We start from the raw sequence: 20,120 nt of genomic DNA on the forward strand, positions 1-20,120 counted from the left end.
ATGGAAGGATGGTGGTATGGAAGGATGGAATGATGGAAGGATGGATGTAATGGTGGTATGGAAGGATGGTGGTATGGAAGGATGGAATGATGGAAGGATGGAGGTAATGGTGGTATGGAAGGATGGAGGTAATGGTGGTATGGAATGATGGAAGGATGGAATGATGCAAGGATGGAGGGATGGAGGGATGGAAGGATGTAAAGAATGGAGGGATGGAGGTAATGGTGTGATGGACGGATGGAACAATGTGGAGAAGGAGGGATGGAGGGACACACCATCAGAGGAGGGAGCAGAAGGAACCCAGCAACATGGATTATAGAAGGTCAACGTACACAAGCAAACACACACACACACACACACACACACAATAACATATAGTACATTAAGGATTTTTTTCTTATTTTATTTACCAACAGATGTATTATATTTAAGCATGGTTTAATTGTGTTTCACTGTAACAGATGTTTTTATTACAAGGTGTAATGATGATGGATCTTATCTGCAGCTACAGTAATTGTATCTGCTTTGTATTGTGTATTGAATTGTGTTGTTGATTTATATCTGTCATTCAGATGATAGAATAACATATTTGTATTTGAATTTCCCAACAAGAATTATTCACGTATTCTTGTGAATGGCCTGTACTTTTACAATATGTTTGCATTGTGCTTTTTTAATAAACCATTTGTTTATCCACCAGATGGTATGAGTGCTTTCTTACAGTAAATGGATATTGTCATCATCATCAACTTTTCCATAAAACCTAATTTGGTTAAACCTCCTTTCAGCCTAGTAACCTGATTATTATTTGACCATGTCATTTATGAACATTTTGAAAATCTTGGCTCTCTCTAATTCTCTCCTTCTCTCTTTCTTTCTCTCTCTCGGAGGACCTGAGCCCTAGGACCATACGTCAGGACTACCGGGCATGATGACTCCTTGCTGTCCCCAGTCCACCTGGCCTTGCTGCTATTCCAGTTTCAACTGTTCTGCCTGCGGTTATGGAACCCCTACCTGTCCCAGACCTGCTGTTTTCAACTCTTAATGATCGGCTATGAAAAGCCAACTGACATTTATTCCTGATTATTATTTGACCATGCTTGTCACTTATGAACATTTTGAACATCTTGGCCATGTTCTGTTATAATCTTCACCCGGCACAGCCAGAAGAGGACTGGCCAACCCTCATAGCTTGGTTCCTCTCTAGGTTTCTTCCTAGGTTTTGGCCAATCTAGGGAGTTTTTCCTAGCCACCGTGCTTCTACACCTGCATTGCTTGCTGTTTGGGGTTTTAGGCTGGGTTTCTGTACAGCACTTCGAGATATTAGCTGATGTACGAAGGGCTATATAAAAAATAAACTTGATTTGTATAGATCTCAGACTCCACAATGTGTGAGTTAAAGGGGCAATCTGCTATTTCTACATGAATTTTTGGAATTAATTATATCTACCCATTGAATCTTGAGGAATATAACATAAAACATAAAAAAGCCGTACCCCATCAGCTGAAGACCCGTTGAGATTTTTCAGAATGACTTTTGGGGGAAGAGTGTGCCTGAAAAGAACAGTTCTTCTCATGTTATTGATGTCATATACTCTGCAGGAGTTCTGAGGAGCTGGTTAGTACTGGTACTGTGTATCACTTCCTTTTTAATATTGAATTGTGGACATGCACATCTATGATGGCAAAGGGATCTTCCAAGTAAGCAAAGGTAAGACTCATTAGCCAGGGTGTGGTATCTAAAGGGAAACAATATTAAATATTTTCATTTCTGTGTTGAATTCCACATAGTAACCTACGTATGCATGACTACCAGTTCTCCCATATTGCCTCCTCATCCTACAGACAGGTCGTGACGATTAATGACATCAGTGGTGTATGACTCTGACTGCTATTTTCAGTGTCCCTGCATAGTCTGGAAGGTCACTGTTCCAGTTAGGGTGTTTCCGTGTCTATGTGTGTATGTCTATGTTGTCAGACAGACACCCAGCAGCCCGGTCATTGTCACTGCTCCTGAGAAACAGAAACAGGTTGCCACGGAGACCACAAATCACAGGAAGTGACATCACCAGATGTTACCAGAAACGTAGAAGAGGGGCCTTTGTCAGTAACCTGGGACTCACTACTAAAGTTGGCAAGTGTTTCATGTCCCTCAGCCACACTGACCTATGAGCATGCAGAAGAAGTCATGCAAACACTTCTGCAGGTATATGAAGCCTAGATGAAAATGAACACACTGCCCAAAATAAACTGCCTGTTACTCAGGCCCAGCCAGGATATGCATATAATTGGTAACATTGGATAGAAACACTCTGATGTTTCTAAAACTGTTAAAATAATGTCTGAGACTATAACAGAATTGATATGGCGGGCAAAAATCAGAAGAAAATCCGACCAGAATTGTTTTTTTTTTCACCTCTCAGGCTCTTATTATGGAAACCTATTGTTTCTATATATCTCCGTCACCCAAATTGCAATTCCTATGGCTTCCACTAGATGTCAACAGTCTTTATTCAAGGTTTCAGGCTTATTTTTCTTTAAACGAACACGTATTTGGAGTTTTTGTAATGGGACCATATTATATTTGCAATCATTGTAAGCCTGCCACACACACACAAAACAATACATTTATTAAACATAAAAATGAGTGAGTTTGTCACAACCTGGCTCATGGGAAGTGACATAGAGCTCTTATAGGATAATGGCATAAATAATAATATAATAATACATCATTTTGCTCTTTATTTAACCATCTTACATATAAAACCTTATTTGTTCATTGAAAATTGTGAATAGCTCACCACAGGTTAATGAAAAGTGTACACTTGAAAGGATGTAAATAATCCTATATTTAGTTTTCATGCTAGTAAGAGCCAAGAATCCACTCTCACATAGGTACGTGGTTGTAAAGGGCATCAGTGTCTTAACAGCGTGATTTACCAAGGCAGAATACTCCGAGTGCAGCCCAATCCAGAAATCTGGCAATGGCTTCTGATTAAATTCAATTTTCACTGAACCGCTTTTTGCCATTTCGACGAGGCTCTCTTTTGTAGATATCGGTAAGTGGACTGGAGGCAGGGCATGAAAGGGATAACGAATCCAGTTGTTTGTGTCATCCGTTTCCGGAAAGTACCTGCGTAATTGCACACCCAACTCACTCAGGTGCTTCGCTATATCAGATTTGACATTGTCCGTAAGCTTGAGTTTATTTGCACACAAAAAAAATCATACAATGATGGAAGACCTGTGTGTTGTCCTTGTTAACTTCTTATGGGCAGGTGGGACGATAGCGTCCCACCTGACCAACATCCGGTGAAATTGCAGAGCGCGAATCTCAAATTACAGAAATATAAATATTTAGCATTCATGAAAATACAAGTATTATACATAGAAAAAAGCTTAATTTCTTGTTAATCCAGCCGCTGTGTCAGATTTCAAAAAGGCTTTAAGCACACCATGCGATTATCTGAGAACAGCGCCACGCATACAAAAACATGGAAAACATTTTTCAACCAGGCAGGTGCGACACGAAAGTCCGAAATAGCGATATAATAAATGCCTTATCTTTGAAGATCTTCTTCTGTTGGCACTCCAAAAGGTCCCAGTTACATCACAAATGGTCCTTTTGTTTGATAAAGTCCTTCTTTATATCCATAAAAACTCAGTTTAGCTGGTGCGCTTCATTCAATAATCCACTGGTTTCCCTCCTTCAAAATGCATACAAAATGAATCCCATAAATTACAAATAAACTTATCCAAACAAGTGAAACAATGTTTATAATCAAACCTCAGTTACACTAATACGTAAATAAATTATCAAATTTAAGACGGAGAATAGTATGTCCATTACCAGAGATAAATAACAAAGAACGCGCTTTCACCCATGCGCATGGTAACACTACAGCCAAAATGGGAGCCACTTAGAAGAACTACAACTTCTAGCTCATTTTTCCAAAAACCATCCTGAATCTCTTTCAAAAGACTGTTGACATCTAGTGGAAGCCCTAGGAACTGCAATCTGGGAGGACTTCGCCTCAAAATTAACATGAAAGCCATTGGAAACAGTGGCAGGATGAAATGTTCATTTTTTGGGATGGTTTGTCCTCGGGGTTTCGCCTGCAAAATCAGTTCTGTTATACTCACAGACATAATTGTAACAGTTCTAGAAACTTTAGAGTGTTTTCTATCCAGATCTATCCAGATCTATGCTTATCCTAGCTTCTGGGCCTGAGCAACAGGCAGTTTACTTTGGGCACGCTTTTCATCCCGACGTGAAAATACTGCCCCTACCCAAGAGAGGTTAATGCAGACAGAGTAGAGCTACAATTTCTTAATCATAGCCTCAATTTTGTCCAGCACATTGAATATAGTTGCGGAGATTCTCTGTAATCCTAGATTCAGATATTTTAGGCGAGAAAAAACATCACCCAGATAGGCCAGTCGTGTGAGAAACTCGTCATCATGCAAGCTGTCAGACATGTAATGATGTGAAGCTACATGAAACTCTAGACTTTAACCTGGTAACCCAGTTCCCCAGTTACAGCTTTGAAACTCCTCCCATCTCTGGTCAGTGGTAATAAATAACGCACAAATCAAATGTTATTTGTCACATCCGCCGAATACAAAAGTGAAATGCTTACTTACAAGCCCTTAACCAACAATGCGGTTTTAAGAAAATACAAAAAAAAGATAAATATATATATCTATATAAAAAATAAGTTTAAAAAAAAATTACAAAAAGAAAAGCAAGTGAAAAAAGTTTAAAATAATGACAAAAATAAACAATAGGCAAACACAAACAATATACACACACAAACAAACCGCACAACACACACACACACACACACATAATACAGTACATGAACAATAGCCCTGATACCCATCACATACTGTATACAGACACATTGAAATACAACCATAAACAACACAATAACAAACATATGTATGTAGAGAGTAGCTAACTAAACGTATTACTCATAACAGAACCATCTGAGGTGTGTGTGTGTGTGTGTGTGTGTGTGTGTGTGTGTGTGTGTGTGTGTGTGTGTGTGTGTGTGTGTGTGTGTGTGTGTGTGTGTGTGTGTGTGTGTGTGTGTGTGTGTGTGTGTGTGAGAGAGTGATTGAGAAGTGAGAGGTGGCTGGAGATGTCCATTTCCATTGTGCCTCAACTGAGGTTAGCTGGCTTGGCTGAGCAAAGGTTTGAGGGAAGGCCTACACTTACATATCTATCTATTTTTACATTTCTCAAGAATCTTTCTCTCTGTTTTTCTGTGTACGGTGAAGAGGTGTGATCTGACTGTCATCATATAGGAAGTAAAGGGGTTTGTTAGAAGGACTGTAGTTGTAGAGAAAGTCACTTGTCTGTGGGGACAAAATGGAGCACACCTTGCTCTGTTTGCTGCTATGTAAGTACTGAGTTAGTGGGTTTGTTTATGAACACTAATTACCTGATTTACTAAGAATTTAAGGGAAAAGAGAATACATGAATCAAAATGAAGACAGTTTTACGCTTTAGCTTTGTTTTTGGTGTTTTAGCCCTTATTGAGAAAATATTAGTAAATGGCACTCAAAGGAAATATCAGTAAATATGGTGTAGATATGAAGTAAGAAAGTGACCACCCTACATTGATGTTGCATCTCTGTGAGAACCTGAGCTTGTATAGCCGATGCCATGCAGACCTGGTTAATGTGGTGGTGTGCATTTAACCAGGTCATCACTCAGGAACTAAAGAGTGGTGCAAACTCAGTGGTTGCAAAATGTGTTGTCAATGACAATGAATATAAATGCTATATTTGTTGGATGTGTTGTAGTATCATGTTGTGATTATTGTAAATGGTTGAGGGTTCCTTCGCTACAGTTATAGTAAACTGTGTTAAGAGATTAATGAGTGGTGTTTTGGTGTTTTTGGTCTCTGTACACTCTCTGTGTGCAGAACATGGGAAGTCAGCGGCCATTTAAAGCTGCAGTCTGTAATTCAAACTACAACAAAATGGCCACCCTGACTCTTTTTGTGGTATATGGCTGGGATGGGGCTAAGGAAATTCATTCATCTACATTGTTTACAGTAGTTGTCATAACATAAACATATATTTTGGTTTATTATGGGATAAGACAGTTTTGAGGGAATTAAAAGTTATACTCTTCAAGAATAAATGCCTATAATTAATTGAAAGATCCAACATGTGTGTAGAAATCGTAGATTGCACCTTTAAAATAAAGTACAGGATGGATTTGGTAATCAGTAACATGATTATGGCATGTTATTATTTATTTAAAGTTAATATTGGAGCAATGTGACTTTCTTTATTGTAGTGCTGAGTACACACATCTACTCTGGACACTCTGAAGACGATGATGGTAGATATTTGTACACTTAATCAAGCCTCCATCTCTTAATGCTTCATCAAATGTTTTATTTGTAATTTTTAAGCTACTTTTGGAAAGACATATTTTGTGTTTAGAGTGTCTCAAAAAACAATTGTATCATGCTGGTTTTATTTTGTGCAGGAAAGGCAAAGGCTGTTCTGACCATATACCCCACATCCTCCCAGATATTCAGTGGAGAGTCTGTCACTCTCAGATGTCACATACAAAGGGGAGAAGTCACTGACTGGGAATACACATGGAGCAAGGATGCTGTAGACTTATTCAGTAGGGAGCATAAATATGAGATCAGTGAGGTTATGATTTCAAACAGTGGAGACTACTCGTGTCTGGGTAAACATATTGATAATGGGACGTATTCTATGTGGAGTGATGCAGTCAGACTGACAGTGACAGGTAAGTCATCTTATCTCTCAAGTGCCTCCATGCCCATAACCACTTGACATAGGGCCCATCTCTCTACATTAGTGTCACTGGTGAGCTCACTATTAATCTTCAATCACTATCTGGACTTTATGAATTTTGTGTCCCGTTCTGACCTTTATTTCCTTTATTTTTGTCTTTATTTAGTATGGTCAGGGTGTGAGTTGGGGTGGGTAGTCTATGTGTCTTTTTCTATGTTGGGGTTTTGAGTTCGGCCTGGTATGATTCTCAATCAGTGGCAGCTGTCAATCGTTGTCCCAGATTGAGAATCATACTTAGGTAGCCTGAGTTTCACTTTTGAGTTGTGGGTGTTTGTTGCCGTGTCAGTGTTTGTTCGCCACATGGTACTGTTTTGTTCGTTTGTTCACTTCGTTTGTTGTTTTGCAGTGTTCTGTTTGTTGGATTAGCATGAAAATTCATCATCATGAACACTTACCACGCTGCGCCTTGGTCCTCCTCTCTTTCACCCGAAGACGAGCGTTACATTTTGAGCCAATGAGGGTTAATCTAAATACAGATATACTGTGTACACTAAATTCTAACTGAATAGAGTCAACATACTGCTATTTAAAAAAAACTTTAATCAAAACTTAACCTTTTACGGGGGCAGCCCGACACCGGTACACTTATGACAACATCCAGCTCAAAGTGCAGGGCGCGAAATTCAAAATCTATTTTTTTTTAATATTTAACTTTCACACATTAACAAGTCCAAGACACCAGATGAAAGGTGCACATCTTGTGAATCAAGCCAACATTCCGATTTTTAAAATGTTTTACAGGGAAGACAAAATATGTAAATCTATTAGCTAACCACGTTAGCAAAAGACACAACTTTTCTAACTCCATCAGTTTCTTACTCCATCAGGTGCTATCACAAATTCGACCAAATAAAGATATAAATAGCCACTAACCAAGAAACAAATTCATCAGATGACAGTCTGATAACATATTTATTGTATAGCATATGTTTTGTTCGAAAAATTTGCATATTTCATGTATAAACCATAGTTTACATTTCAGCTACAATCCAAAATTGCACCGAAAGCAGCCATAATATTTACAGACACCAACGTCAAATAGCTAACTACTCATCATAAAACATTTCTGAAAAATACATAGTCTGCAGCAATTGAAAGACAGGCATCTTGTGATTCCAAACAATATTTCAGATTTATTAAATGTTTTACAGCGAAAACAAAATGTATCGCTATATTAGCGTAGCTACAATAGACAGACACAATTGGGCGCCCACGGCCAGTTCACATGCACGACAGATATATGAAATAACATCATAAAATGGGTCTTACTTTTGCTGATCTTTCATCAGAATGTTGAAGAAGGTGTCCTCTGTCCAGATGAGTCGTTGTTTCGATTCAGAATGGCAAATTTCCCTCTTCAATTAGCATTGGCACTAGCCGAGTGGCATAAATTTCTCCAACGTAAACACAGTCAGAGGACGGAACACGGCAAAACTCCCGAATAAAGTTTCAATAATCTGATTAAACTATATTGAAAAAACATACATTACGATGATATGGTCACATGTATCAAAAAAAATTCGAGCCGGAGATGTTAGCCGTTCGTTACGAAGGCAAAACAGAAGTCAATCCCACTTCCTTCAGAGTACCGGAAGTGGACGGTCACGTCAAAGAAATAGGTTTTTTTCCACCACAGAACAAGATGAGCACAAAAATTTCTTCTCTGACATCCTCTTTACACCAATAGGAAGGCGTATAGAGTGTAAGTAGACTCCTAAGTGTCAAGACCATGTATAGGCATCAAGTTGAAAAGAGCATCGATTTCTGACATTTCACTTCCTGGTCAGGAAAAGTGCTGCAGAAGGACTTCTGTTTCACTCAGAGAAATAATTCCAACTGTTTTAGAAACTAGAAAGTGTTTTCTATCCAAAAAGAATAATAATATTCATATTGTACGAGCAAGATTTGAGTAGGAGGCCGTTTGAAATGGGCACGATTTCACTGGCTACTCAACACTTTGCCTTGCAGCCATAAGAAGTTAAATGCAAAGGCAAAATTATTTAAAATGACCAAGCATGAATCCAGATGTTTTGATATTCTGCTCTCTGTTTTCTTAGCTCTTCCTGAAACTACACTGACCGTAAATCCAAACCCTGCATACAATGGAGAAACAGTAACTCTGACTTGTTCAGTGGGATCTGACAGTGGTTGGATGTATACATGGTACAAAGACAACACTAAGAAAGTAGTGACCTTGTCTAGCAGACACACTACAACAGGAGCCACATTCACCATCAGTAGAGCTGCTGAGTCTGACCAGGGTCTCTACTGGTGTCAGGGAGAGATCCAGTCCAGATCCATATCATCAATCATCAGTTATCCTGTCACTATCACTGTGAAAGGTGAGTTACTTTATGTGTTTTTTTAATCAAACAAATGGACACTATTTATATTGAGTCAATCATGTAGATGTGGTCTGTGTGTCAGTATGAATGGAAAAATGAAAAGTTACAGTACTACCTACAGAAGTAAGATCATACGTTGGAGAGACTTGTGCTCTGACTGCATTTGTCTTCATGTATAACTGTGTTTCCACAGCTCTGCCCACGGCCTCAGTGAAAGCCTCTCCACGGGGTCCCCTCTATTCTGGAGAGACAGTCACTCTGCAGTGTGACATATCAGACTACAGAGACTGGACATACCTCTGGCACAGAGACAACCAACATCTTCCCAATCTGACCAGTAAGACCATCACCATCTCTCTCCCTGACCAGGCTGGTCAGTACCAGTGTGAGGGGACAAGGAATGGACAGCCCGAGAGGACATATCTCAGCTCATCTCTCACCATCGTTGTTGCTGGTGAGTTTAATGACATAACCATCACTTACTTAAATGTTGAGAAGGATAAGATCTTCATATTATTCTGTACAGTGAAAGTATTTTTTTTAAACAAAAACAGATGTATACTTTTAATTCAAACCTAATCAAGTCAACATACCCCTATGATGGACTTTTATAGTAAGAAAACGTTCCAACAACAGCTAAATCTTTGGATGTTGCCAAGCATGTATCCAGATCTTTAAATAATGCTCTATTCTCACAGCCCTGCCCAAAGCTTACCTGACCATAACACCAAACCCTGTATACAATGGAGAGACAGTAACTCTGACGTGTTCAGTGGGGTCTGATGGTGGCTGGAGGTATACATGGTACAAAGACAACACTAAGAAAGTAGTGACCTTGCCTGGCAGACACACAACAACAGGAGTCACCTTCACCATAAAAAGAGCTGCTGAGTCTGACCAGGGTCTCTACTGGTGTCAGGGAGAGATCCAGTCCAGATCCATATCATCAATCATCAGTGATCCTGTCACTATCACTGTGAAAGGTGAGTAAATGTGTGTGTGTGTGTGTGTGTGTGTGTGTGTGTGTGTGTGTGTGTGTGTGTGTGTGTGTGTGTGTGTGTGTGTAGACATCACTGTATATGTCAGTATTCTGATAGATCTTGGTAAATCAGACAGTTCAGAGTGCATACTGTATGTTCAGAAATGACAACTTATGATATGGTCATGTTGTGATGAATGCTGATCAACATTATTTTACATTCTAATGTGTGTGATAATGTTTATTTTCTGTGTTGTGTCTGTGCAGAGAGACCTGTGGCTGTTCTGACCCTCCAACCCAACTGGTCACAGATATTCAGTGGGGAGACTGTCACTCTCAGATGTGACATACAGGGGGGAGAAGAGATTGAGTATGCTTTTTATAACAGTGGGAAGTCAGTCTACACCAAAACAGAGCCTGAGTACAGAATCAGTCCTGCAAAGAATGGTCTATATACCTGTAAAGGTCTTCAGAAAACAAATGGCTTAAAACACTCCCAGACAAGTAATGCTATACAATTGACCGTGTTAAGTAAGTCTGTTTTTATGGGATTACAAGAGAAAGACAGAAGGAATGAGGTCAAATAGCAGACAGTGGTTTCAATGATGAAACAAAACTATAGTTTGATTGTGGGGTGAGGTACAATACAATAAAAACAAAATGGGTAAACATTTTAAAGACTGAACATTTGATTTGTCAATTCCTTCATAACAGATAAACCACAAGCTGTCCTGAGTGTCTCTCCTCAGTGGCTGAACCCTGGAGACTCAGTTACTCTGAGCTGTTGGGTTAAAGAGTCATCTACAGGCTGGAGGTTCTTCTGGTACCGAACTGTTCCCTACACAGCTGGGTTACTCTCCCTATCAGACAGGTCCTACTCTGTAGAGCCTCTATCTGGCAATCGGACTAGTGAAGACTCCTACACTCTGATCCCTGCTGGTCCTAGTCACACAGGAGGATATTTGTGTAGAGCTGGGAGAGGAGACCCAGTCTATGACACACTCTACAGTGAACCTCAGTTTCTCTGGTCAGGAGGTAACTAACTGCATTGAAACTGCATTTAATCACATTTAAGTCCCCCTCATGTGTTAATATAACTACTGTATATGTTTGACTCTGTCACTCTTTGTTTCAGATCCGCAACCATCAGTGTCTCTCAAAATAAGACCTAACAGAACTCAACACTTTACATCAAAGTCTCTCTCACTAAGCTGTGAGGAGAAGAGGAACTCTACTGGATGGAGACTGAAGAGATACAGAGAGAAAGCAGTGGAGTCAGAGTGTGGCTCTAACTGGGGATCAAAAGCAGGGTCCACATGTACCATCAGTTCCATACGTAAAAAGGACAGTGGAGTGTACTGGTGTGAGTCTGGATCAGGAGAGTACAGTAATGCTGTCAACATCACAGTGGATGGTACATCTGTTGTACAACAGTCACTAACCTTTTTTACATTACAATGTTTGATAATGATGTTCAATTCTGTAACTGAATGGTTGCATCTCATAAAATACAAGCTCATGTGGGTGATTACTCCAGATTTACAGTATTATTTATATATTATGTTATACAGTTGGCAGTCTGATCCTGGAGAACCCTCCCTATCCCATAACTGAGAGAGAGTCTGTGACTCTGAGCTGTACAAATAGATATCAGGAAACAAAACCGAACCCCAAGGTTGATTTCTACAAAGATGGAGTTCTCATCAGGAATGAGACCACAGGAGAGATGACCATCCCTGCAGTTTCCAAGTCAGATGAAGGCTCCTACAAGTGTAAATCGAATGGAAGAGAATCACCAGAGAGTTGGGTGACAGTGAGAGGTGAAAAAACTATTATAATCACATGACCTTTTCATAATATCTGTGGTCATCAGTCATTTGTTGTGATAAAAAGCATACTGTAGGTTTGGAGTTACAAGCTCAGGCTTCATCTGATCTCAAGTCAGATGTCAAATATATATTCACTTTGTCCACTACTTTATTTATTTTCTACAACTACCTCAGAACCTGATAGTGATTTGCTGTTCTCTCTCCAGGTGTAACTCCTGGACCCTCTACATCAGTCCTAGTAGGAGTGGTTGTGGGCCTGGTTGTTGCTGGTGTTCTACTGGCCATTCTCCTGGTACTGCTGTGTCGATATAAAAATGCCGGAGGTGAGACTTTTATCAATTCATATTTATCTTTTTGGTTCATGTTTAGGAGAAAAATGTCTAATTACAAAAGTTTAAAACAGTAACGAATTGATACAGTATAATATTATGCATTTCTCATTACAGGTTCCTGTTGCAACAGAATATTCTGGTGAGTACACCTGTCTTTCAACTTTTCATACAGTAAAATAGAATCTGTGTGTTTCATGAGTATCTCTCTCCCTGTAGGCCCCCCCAGCCCCAAAGCACCAACCTGGACCCCCAACAGGATCAAGGATCTACCCAGGGCCAGGCTCCTGATGCTGGGTATACACGTCTGCAGCATGGTCAGTCTCTCAGCCCAGACCACTGTCACTCTCCTCTCTGTAACTTCACATACTGACTTTTCACCATTCACTTTATATAGATGTTACCGTACTCTATGTCCCTAGGCAAGCTGAGGGAAAACCAACCTATTAATCTTTCTCTCTCTTCTTTGACCAACAGGTGGCGCTAACATCTATGATACAATCACGCGCTCAGACAGTAATGCCAATGGTACTGGGAAAGGGAAAGGGGGATACCTAGTCAGTTGTACAACTGAATACCTTCAAATGAAATGTGTCTTCTGCATTTAACCCAACCCCTCTGAATCAGAGAGGTGCGGGACCTTAATTGACATCCACGTCTTCGGCGCCTGGGGAACAGTGGGTTAACTGCCTTGCTCATTTGCAGAACGACAGATTTTTACCTTGTCAGCTCGGGGATTCGATCCAGCAACCTTTCGGTTACTGGCCCTGCAACCTTTCGGTTACTAAACACTAGGCTACCTGTATGTTAAATTTAGCATGAATACAGTATAGAGTTGTTGTTGCTGTTATTCTTCATATGTTTAATATTACTAGCATACTAACAGTAAGTAGAGATATTAGTGTATTACCTGTATATTTCAGATGCTGGTGCTGCTACTGCTGGACCAAGTGATGTGATGTACGACCAGATTCAACTCAAAGAGTTGGACAAGAAAAAGAAAAGTAACTCTCAACTGTCACATAAATTCATACAAAATGTAGCAGTGTTTTTTACTCATCAAATTTGATAAAAACATACAAATGATCTCCTCCTCCTCAGAAATGACATCTGATCCAAAAGAAAATCCAGTCTATTCTGAGGTCAAGACGGGGAAGACCACAGGTGAGACCCATTCTACAGGTTGGCTTTCAGTGAAATCTAAATGTGTGATTTTGGAGTTTCAAAAAAGATGCAGAATATTCAATAAGCTACTTCCTTAATTTGTTGACTGGAAATGTTCATTTTCAGCAGCAACTGGACCTGTTGATGTGACCTATGCTGAGGTTGACCTTAAACAGAAGGCCAAAGCCAAGAAGAAGAAAGGTAAGACTGGAAATCCCTCCATCAATATTCCCCCTATCATACCCTCACACCTATGACCCCATATTGACTAGGTGCATAATATTCTGTATATAATTGTTATATTATTCTGATGTTTTATCCTCACCCATTACAGAAACATCAACCCCACCTGAGGCAGATTCGGTCTATTCTCAATTGAAGCCAGTCACAGCCCCAGGTAAGACTAATAGCCATATGTGATTGATAATTAATATGATACTAATATGGATCTAATTCTCTGATATCAAAATATAATGTATTTAAAGTATGTCTCTTTATTTGATTCTTAACAGTTTATTTGACTGCATGTCCTGAACAACTTTGTGTGGTGACATGTTGCAGGTACCTGAGGGATGGAAGGATGGAGGGAGGGAGGGATGGAGGGATGGAGGGAGGGAGGGATGGCAGGATGGAGGGATAGAAGGATGGAGGGATGGAGGGATGGAAGGATGGAGGGACGGAGGGATGGAAGGATGGAGGGACGGAGGGATGGAGGGATGGAAGGACACACCATCAGAGGAGGAGGAGGAACCCGGGAACATGGATTTTGTACGCTCAACACACACAAGCAAACACACACATGCACAAACACACACGCAATAACAGCTTGTACATTAAGGCGTTCTTACTTATTTTATTTACTTATTTTATTGTATTTAAGCATGGTTTAATTGTGTTTCACTGTAAAGCTTTTTTTTCTTCTATATGGTGCAATGATGATGCATCTTATCTGCAGCTACTGCAATTGTATCTGCTTTGTATTGTGTATTGAGTTTTATTGTTGATCTATTCAGATGATAGAATAACATATTTGTATATGAATTTCCCAAAAAGTATTATTCACGTTTCCTTCTAATGGCCTTTACTTTTACAGTATCTTTGCATTGTGCTTTTTTAATAAACCATTTTTTATCCACCAGATGGTATGAGTGCTTTCTTACAGTAAATAGATATTGTCATCATCATCATCAACTTTTCCATACAACCTCATTTGGTCAAAACTCCTTTAAGCCTAGTAATGATCTCACTCTCCACAATGTGTGAGTTAAAGGGCAATCTGCTATTTCTACATACATTTTTGGACTTAATTATATATACCCATTGAATCTTGAGAAATACAACATAAATGTCCCAAGACCCGTTGAGTTTTTTAGAATGACTTTTGGGGGAAGAGTGTGCCTGAAAAGAACAGTTCTTCTCAGTTTTATGATGTCATATACTCTGCAGTAGTTCTAAGGAGCTAGTAACATACGTACGAATGACTACCAGTTCTCCCATATTGCCTCCTCATCCTACAGACAGGTCTTAACGATGAATGACATTAGTGGTGTATGACTCTGACTGATATTTTCAGTGTCCCTGCATGGTCCGGAAGGTCACTGTTCCAGTTAGGGGGGTTCTGTGTCTATGTGTTAATGTCTAAGTGGTCAGACAGACAGCCGGCAGCCAGGTCATTGTCACTGCACCTAAGAAACAGTCTCAGGAAGTGACATCACCACAAGCTGTTATATGAAACGTAGAAGGGCGGCCTCTATCAGCAACCTGGGACCCACTACCTTCCCAAAAAGTTGGCAGGTGTTTCATGTCCCTCAGTCACACTGACCTATGAGCATGCAGAAGAAGTCATGCAAACACTTCTGCAGGTATATGAAGCCAAGATGAAACTGCACAGACACTGTTATGACATTTTTGCTCTTTCTCTCTCCACCCCCCCCTCTCTCCCCCCTCTCTCTCTCTCTCTCTCTCTCTCGCTAACCCCCCCCTCTCTCCCCCCTCTCTCTCTCTCTCTGTCTCTCTCTCTCTCCACCCCCCCCCTCTCTCCCCCCTCTCTCTCTCTCTCTCTCTCTAACCCCCCCCCTCTCTCCCCCCTCTCTCTCTCTCTGTCTTTCTTTCTCTTTCTCTGTCTCTGTCTCAATCTCGCTCTCTGTCTTTCTCTTTCTTCCCCCGAGCCGTCTATCTCCCTCCTTCCTCTTTCTCTGCAACATTGAGTTGTCTGCTCATAAAGTAACAACGCTACCAGTGTCTGTGAAACACCATGACCATGAACCACACAACCAGCAGCAGCTAGGAAACACATGCTCCAAAACCACCACCATCAGACTGATCAACACAGTGACAGACCCCAAACACACCCACGCCTCATCTTCTAACTCTCAAGCTGAGTGAAGCAGTAGAATGTGACTTATTTTTCAGCTAACATACAGGAATTATTTGATAGAACAGCAGCCCTCATCAAAAGGAAGTCTCTGCTCTTTCTCCTCTCTGCTCTTTCTTTGTGTGTTTTGGATAGTCAACTGCTAGCTACCAGTGACAGTGATAGATAAGGACATACAGCCACAGGAAACAGCCAACGCCTTAAAGAGATGTCTGGTGTTCCCTTCTCCTGCTTCTCCAAACAGGGACTACTACTTCTCCTACTCTCCAACCTCCACTATGGTAAGTTCTGTAACTTTTCTTATTTATTTCAACATGTTAAACACAGTAGAACCATCAACGAGGATGACACAAATAAGTTAAAAAACGTATCCCCATTGTGGTCCTCTTGAATATACAATAAAACAAAAATACAGTGTACACAAGATAACATGAAAACAAAATACATCTCAAATACATCTCATGAATAGAGAGGAACCCGTAAAAGGAATAAAATAGATTACCAAGTAACGTTCATTGAAACAATTATACTTGCATATATTAAAGCTTTTTGCACGTAAACCATTTCTTAAGATTTATCTTAAAACTCCCTAGTGTATTGATAGGTTTTTTATGGTTTGGTACACCATTCCATTCCTCTGCACCAGTGTTAAGGAAAGAGCTTTTTTTTTCCAGCCATGCTCCTATAGAGCTGTGGTCTCATATTGGCAACACTGGCTCTGGTGTGATGCTATGAGAGTCTGTAATGAAATTAAAATAACCAGACAGGTAACTGGGGGAAAGGTCATATATCTCTTTAAAAACCATCAACAGTTTAATCTGCACCACCACCAGATCAACTGGAAACTGGCACTTTAGTTTGTTTTGGGCCTTTGGAAGTTTCTCCTTCAGATTTTTTGTTATGCCACTGAACCATGAGATACAATCATATTCATAGTGGCCCTGTATCAGAGATGTTGCCAGGGTCCTATCCAGGAACTTGGCTACCTTTGCCAGGAACTTGGTCCTGGAGTGAACATTCCAAGTTCGCATGTCATGTGTTAGTCCCAGTTCACATCCCAATGAATGTAACAGAGCATTTTTCCTTCACCGCTACGCCATTAAACTTGACCGAGAAGTTGGAGAGTTTCTCACTTTGTGTTTGGAACCAAACAGGATACATTCTGTCTTGCCTAAATGGATAACCACTTTCTGACTTTAGTCAGTTGGCTGCTTAGGGTCTTTTCAACGGTCTCCTTATTCTAATGTGAAACCAAGAGGGTAGAATCATCCCCAAACAGGATCTATTGCATGTGCTTGCTTGCATGATAAAGTAAGGAAAACCGTCAGCTTTCTCTAACTTCCTTGTTGGTTTTTACATGTTGTGTGTTGACTGTAAGAATACCTAGTCATCAGTGATTGGTTGGTTATCTCGAAACATTTGCTTTATTACTGTTTGATAACACCTACATAATACCTATATTCAAGAACATAACATGATGTATTGATTCTGCAGGAAACCCAAATAGGTCTACACGGACAAGTTCTGGCCTGGTTTAGATCTTATGACCCTGTGCCTAAAGGCTGTCATTCATTACATTTAAGGTCATATGGGACAGTATCAAATTATTGTTTCTATTACATAATATGATACATTGCAGGACTAGGATAACTGCAGTTATGTCTTAAATTCTTCAATGAACTGTAAATGTTTTTTTTTCTTAATTCATGACTGACATTTTTTTATAAGGGTTTATAAAACATTACTTCAGACTGATATGGCCCCGTGTGGCTCAGTTGGTAGAGCATGGCGCTTGCAACGCCAGGGTTGTGGGTTCGATTCCCACGGGGGGCCAGTACAAAAAAAAAAAAGTATGAATGTATGTACTTGTAAGTCGCTCTGGATAAGAGCATCTGCTAAATGACTTAAATGTAATGTAAATGATATGTAATTATAATGTTGCCCATGCAGTATATGATGTATTTCTGGTGAATAATTACACAGTAAACACAGTGGTATTTGTACTTGTGAGCTGAGGAGGGGTTATCAGATTCACCCCCACTTCTCTTTTCCTGTCATCTCATCCTGTTCTACTGAATGTGGGGGAGGAGTGGACTTTAATGAAGTAAAAAAGGACCCACACACTCAGATACATAAAGATATAAAGTGAAAATATGCAAAGTTCCACGTACAGCATAAATGAAACCTGGAAATGCGCTATATAAATCCAATCCATTATTATCTATTATTGATTAGGTAGGACTTTGCATTGTAGTGTATTATTGTGTAGTTATTCATGTAGGCACACTGTAACAAGTATTACAGTCACACTGTAACAAGTATTACAGTGTAACAATGAGTAATTACATCACTTGCTACTTCGTACTTACATGAATAATCATACAGTAATAAGATATTACTGTTTAATAGTAATAATAAATAAGATTTTAAGATATATAATTTTTATTTCACCTTTATAACGTGTGTATTTGTGTGTTTCAGGTGTGGGTGTTCCTCTGATCATCAACAAGCGAGTGGGGGACTCTGTGGAGCTGCTGGCAGGCATAGAGAATGGACATTTCAAATCCTTGGAGTGGAAGTATAGAGGAAAGGTTATTGCAGAATTCAACTCAGAAGTTGTATATTCACCTGGATCCCAGTTCGAGGGGAGACTAAAGATGAACAACAAAAACGTCAGTTTAACAGTCAGAGAACTGACACTGCAAGACTCAGGGGATTTTCTACTTACAGGTGAAGGGGACAAAGGTCAGATTGACAGTAAGACCATCACTCTGAAGGTCCACGGTAGGCTGTTTTCATCTTTTTGCATCCTATTTTAAATATCATTCTAATTTATATCCATAACCATGGCTGATGATCTTTAAACTATAACACAGGTTTTGTGGTTTCATACTGACCTTACTCACCATGCTTTGTTAAATATCATCACATTTTCAAGTCGTCTTTCTCCTGGTGGTATGGCTATGGTAGGGTTCATTTAGAAGACTGGTTACAAGTCTTTATCTCTCTCCTGGTTGGTCAGAGCCTATATCCAAGGTGGCGATCCAGACAGACGTCAAGCTATTGGCCAACCACTCCTGTACAGTACGGCTGGTGTGCAACGTGTCCTGCTACCCCAACATTACTTACACCTGGGAGAGAGACAATGAGATCTATGGGGACGCCCAGCAGATTCACTTCTCTCTCTCACCAGCAGAGAGAAACATCAGTGTAAAGTGCAACGCCTCCAACCTGGTCAGTTGGAAAACTGCCTCTGCGACAGTAAAGTGTAGAAATGACACAACCACACCAGGTACCTAGATATCATAATAATCCCTTCCATACACTTTTCAGTGTGCTTATAAGCTTATGTTGTCAAGTAGAATATGTAATGCATGTGATTACATTGGATGTATATGATATAGAGCCATTTAGTCTTTATCATATTGTATAGTCTAATCATGTGTGTTGTAGAATATGTGACAGGACTGGCGTGGTATACCATCTACATCAGAGTATCAGTGGGAGGCGCTGTGGTGCTGATTCTTATTGTAGCTGTGGCAGTGTGCTACTGTAGGGGCCGAAGTAACACAGGTATGTACAGCTTAGGGGCCTCCACTATACTTAAGGTGACATTTCTGTTCGTTCTAGAATTATTCTTCAGCTGATATGATTTTGGGGGGGATTTGCTAGAAATTAGAAAAAAGAGTGAGACCCCTCATTAATTCCTGGGTATGTTTGTTGATATCCTGTATAAAATGTATCTGATTGGTTGATATTTTGTTCTTATAAAACACAGCAGATCTAACTGACAACACAATATATGCTGATGTTATGGACAACACAAGAAGTAGAGATGTAAGTATGCATTGCCATTATTATGTATCTGAATGTGTGAAGCTGTATGTACTGAATTGTAATGGGCTGTATTTTGATTCCAGACAAGATCAAACAGTCAGGTAAACCCAATATCCATCTATGAAACTGTCAATGATCTAGTTATCCCAAGATTGAACAAGGTAAGATATAAATGGTCATAATGGTAAAATGTCTGTGATTGAATGGAAGACTATGTAGTCTACTTTGAGAATAGTCTATACCTTTCTTGATGCTGAAACAGTTTCTTCTTGACTGTCTGTCACATGTAGCCGCAGACTCTGTATGACAAGATCACATTTGGACTTCCAGAAGGCCCCCCTTGTCCCTACCAGAAAGTACTGTGAGCTGAACAGGATGTGGTCATAGGCTGGGCCTTTCATAGATATAAAACCC

The 20,120-nt window shown here is 39.9% G+C and overlaps 2 protein-coding genes across 2 annotated transcripts; both read left to right on the forward strand.

Annotated features, from left to right (window-relative positions):
* The first annotated feature begins 1,668 nt into the window (after positions 1–1,668).
* Positions 1,669–15,880, forward strand: LOC120049006 (sialoadhesin-like). Its single transcript, XM_038995267.1, has 16 exons — positions 1,669–1,711; positions 6,509–6,781; positions 8,907–9,191; positions 9,388–9,648; positions 9,893–10,177; positions 10,888–11,200; positions 11,301–11,587; positions 11,745–11,993; positions 12,209–12,325; positions 12,551–12,628; positions 12,809–12,859; positions 13,255–13,335; positions 13,433–13,495; positions 13,622–13,696; positions 13,830–13,892; positions 15,720–15,880. The coding sequence occupies exons 1-16, from the start codon at positions 1,669–1,671 to the stop codon at positions 15,878–15,880; spliced, it is 2,685 nt and encodes an 894-aa protein (XP_038851195.1).
* Positions 15,881–16,077: 197 nt separating this feature from the next.
* Positions 16,078–20,098, forward strand: LOC120049752 (natural killer cell receptor 2B4-like). Its single transcript, XM_038996143.1, has 7 exons — positions 16,078–16,150; positions 18,351–18,653; positions 18,892–19,161; positions 19,323–19,442; positions 19,648–19,679; positions 19,790–19,867; positions 19,997–20,098. The coding sequence occupies exons 1-7, from the start codon at positions 16,078–16,080 to the stop codon at positions 20,069–20,071; spliced, it is 951 nt and encodes a 316-aa protein (XP_038852071.1). The 3' UTR covers positions 20,072–20,098.
* Positions 20,099–20,120: the final 22 nt, after the last annotated feature.

The sequence above is a fragment of the Salvelinus namaycush genome, chromosome 6 (assembly GCF_016432855.1).
Source record: "Salvelinus namaycush isolate Seneca chromosome 6, SaNama_1.0, whole genome shotgun sequence".
Classification (NCBI taxonomy): domain Eukaryota; kingdom Metazoa; phylum Chordata; class Actinopteri; order Salmoniformes; family Salmonidae; genus Salvelinus; species Salvelinus namaycush.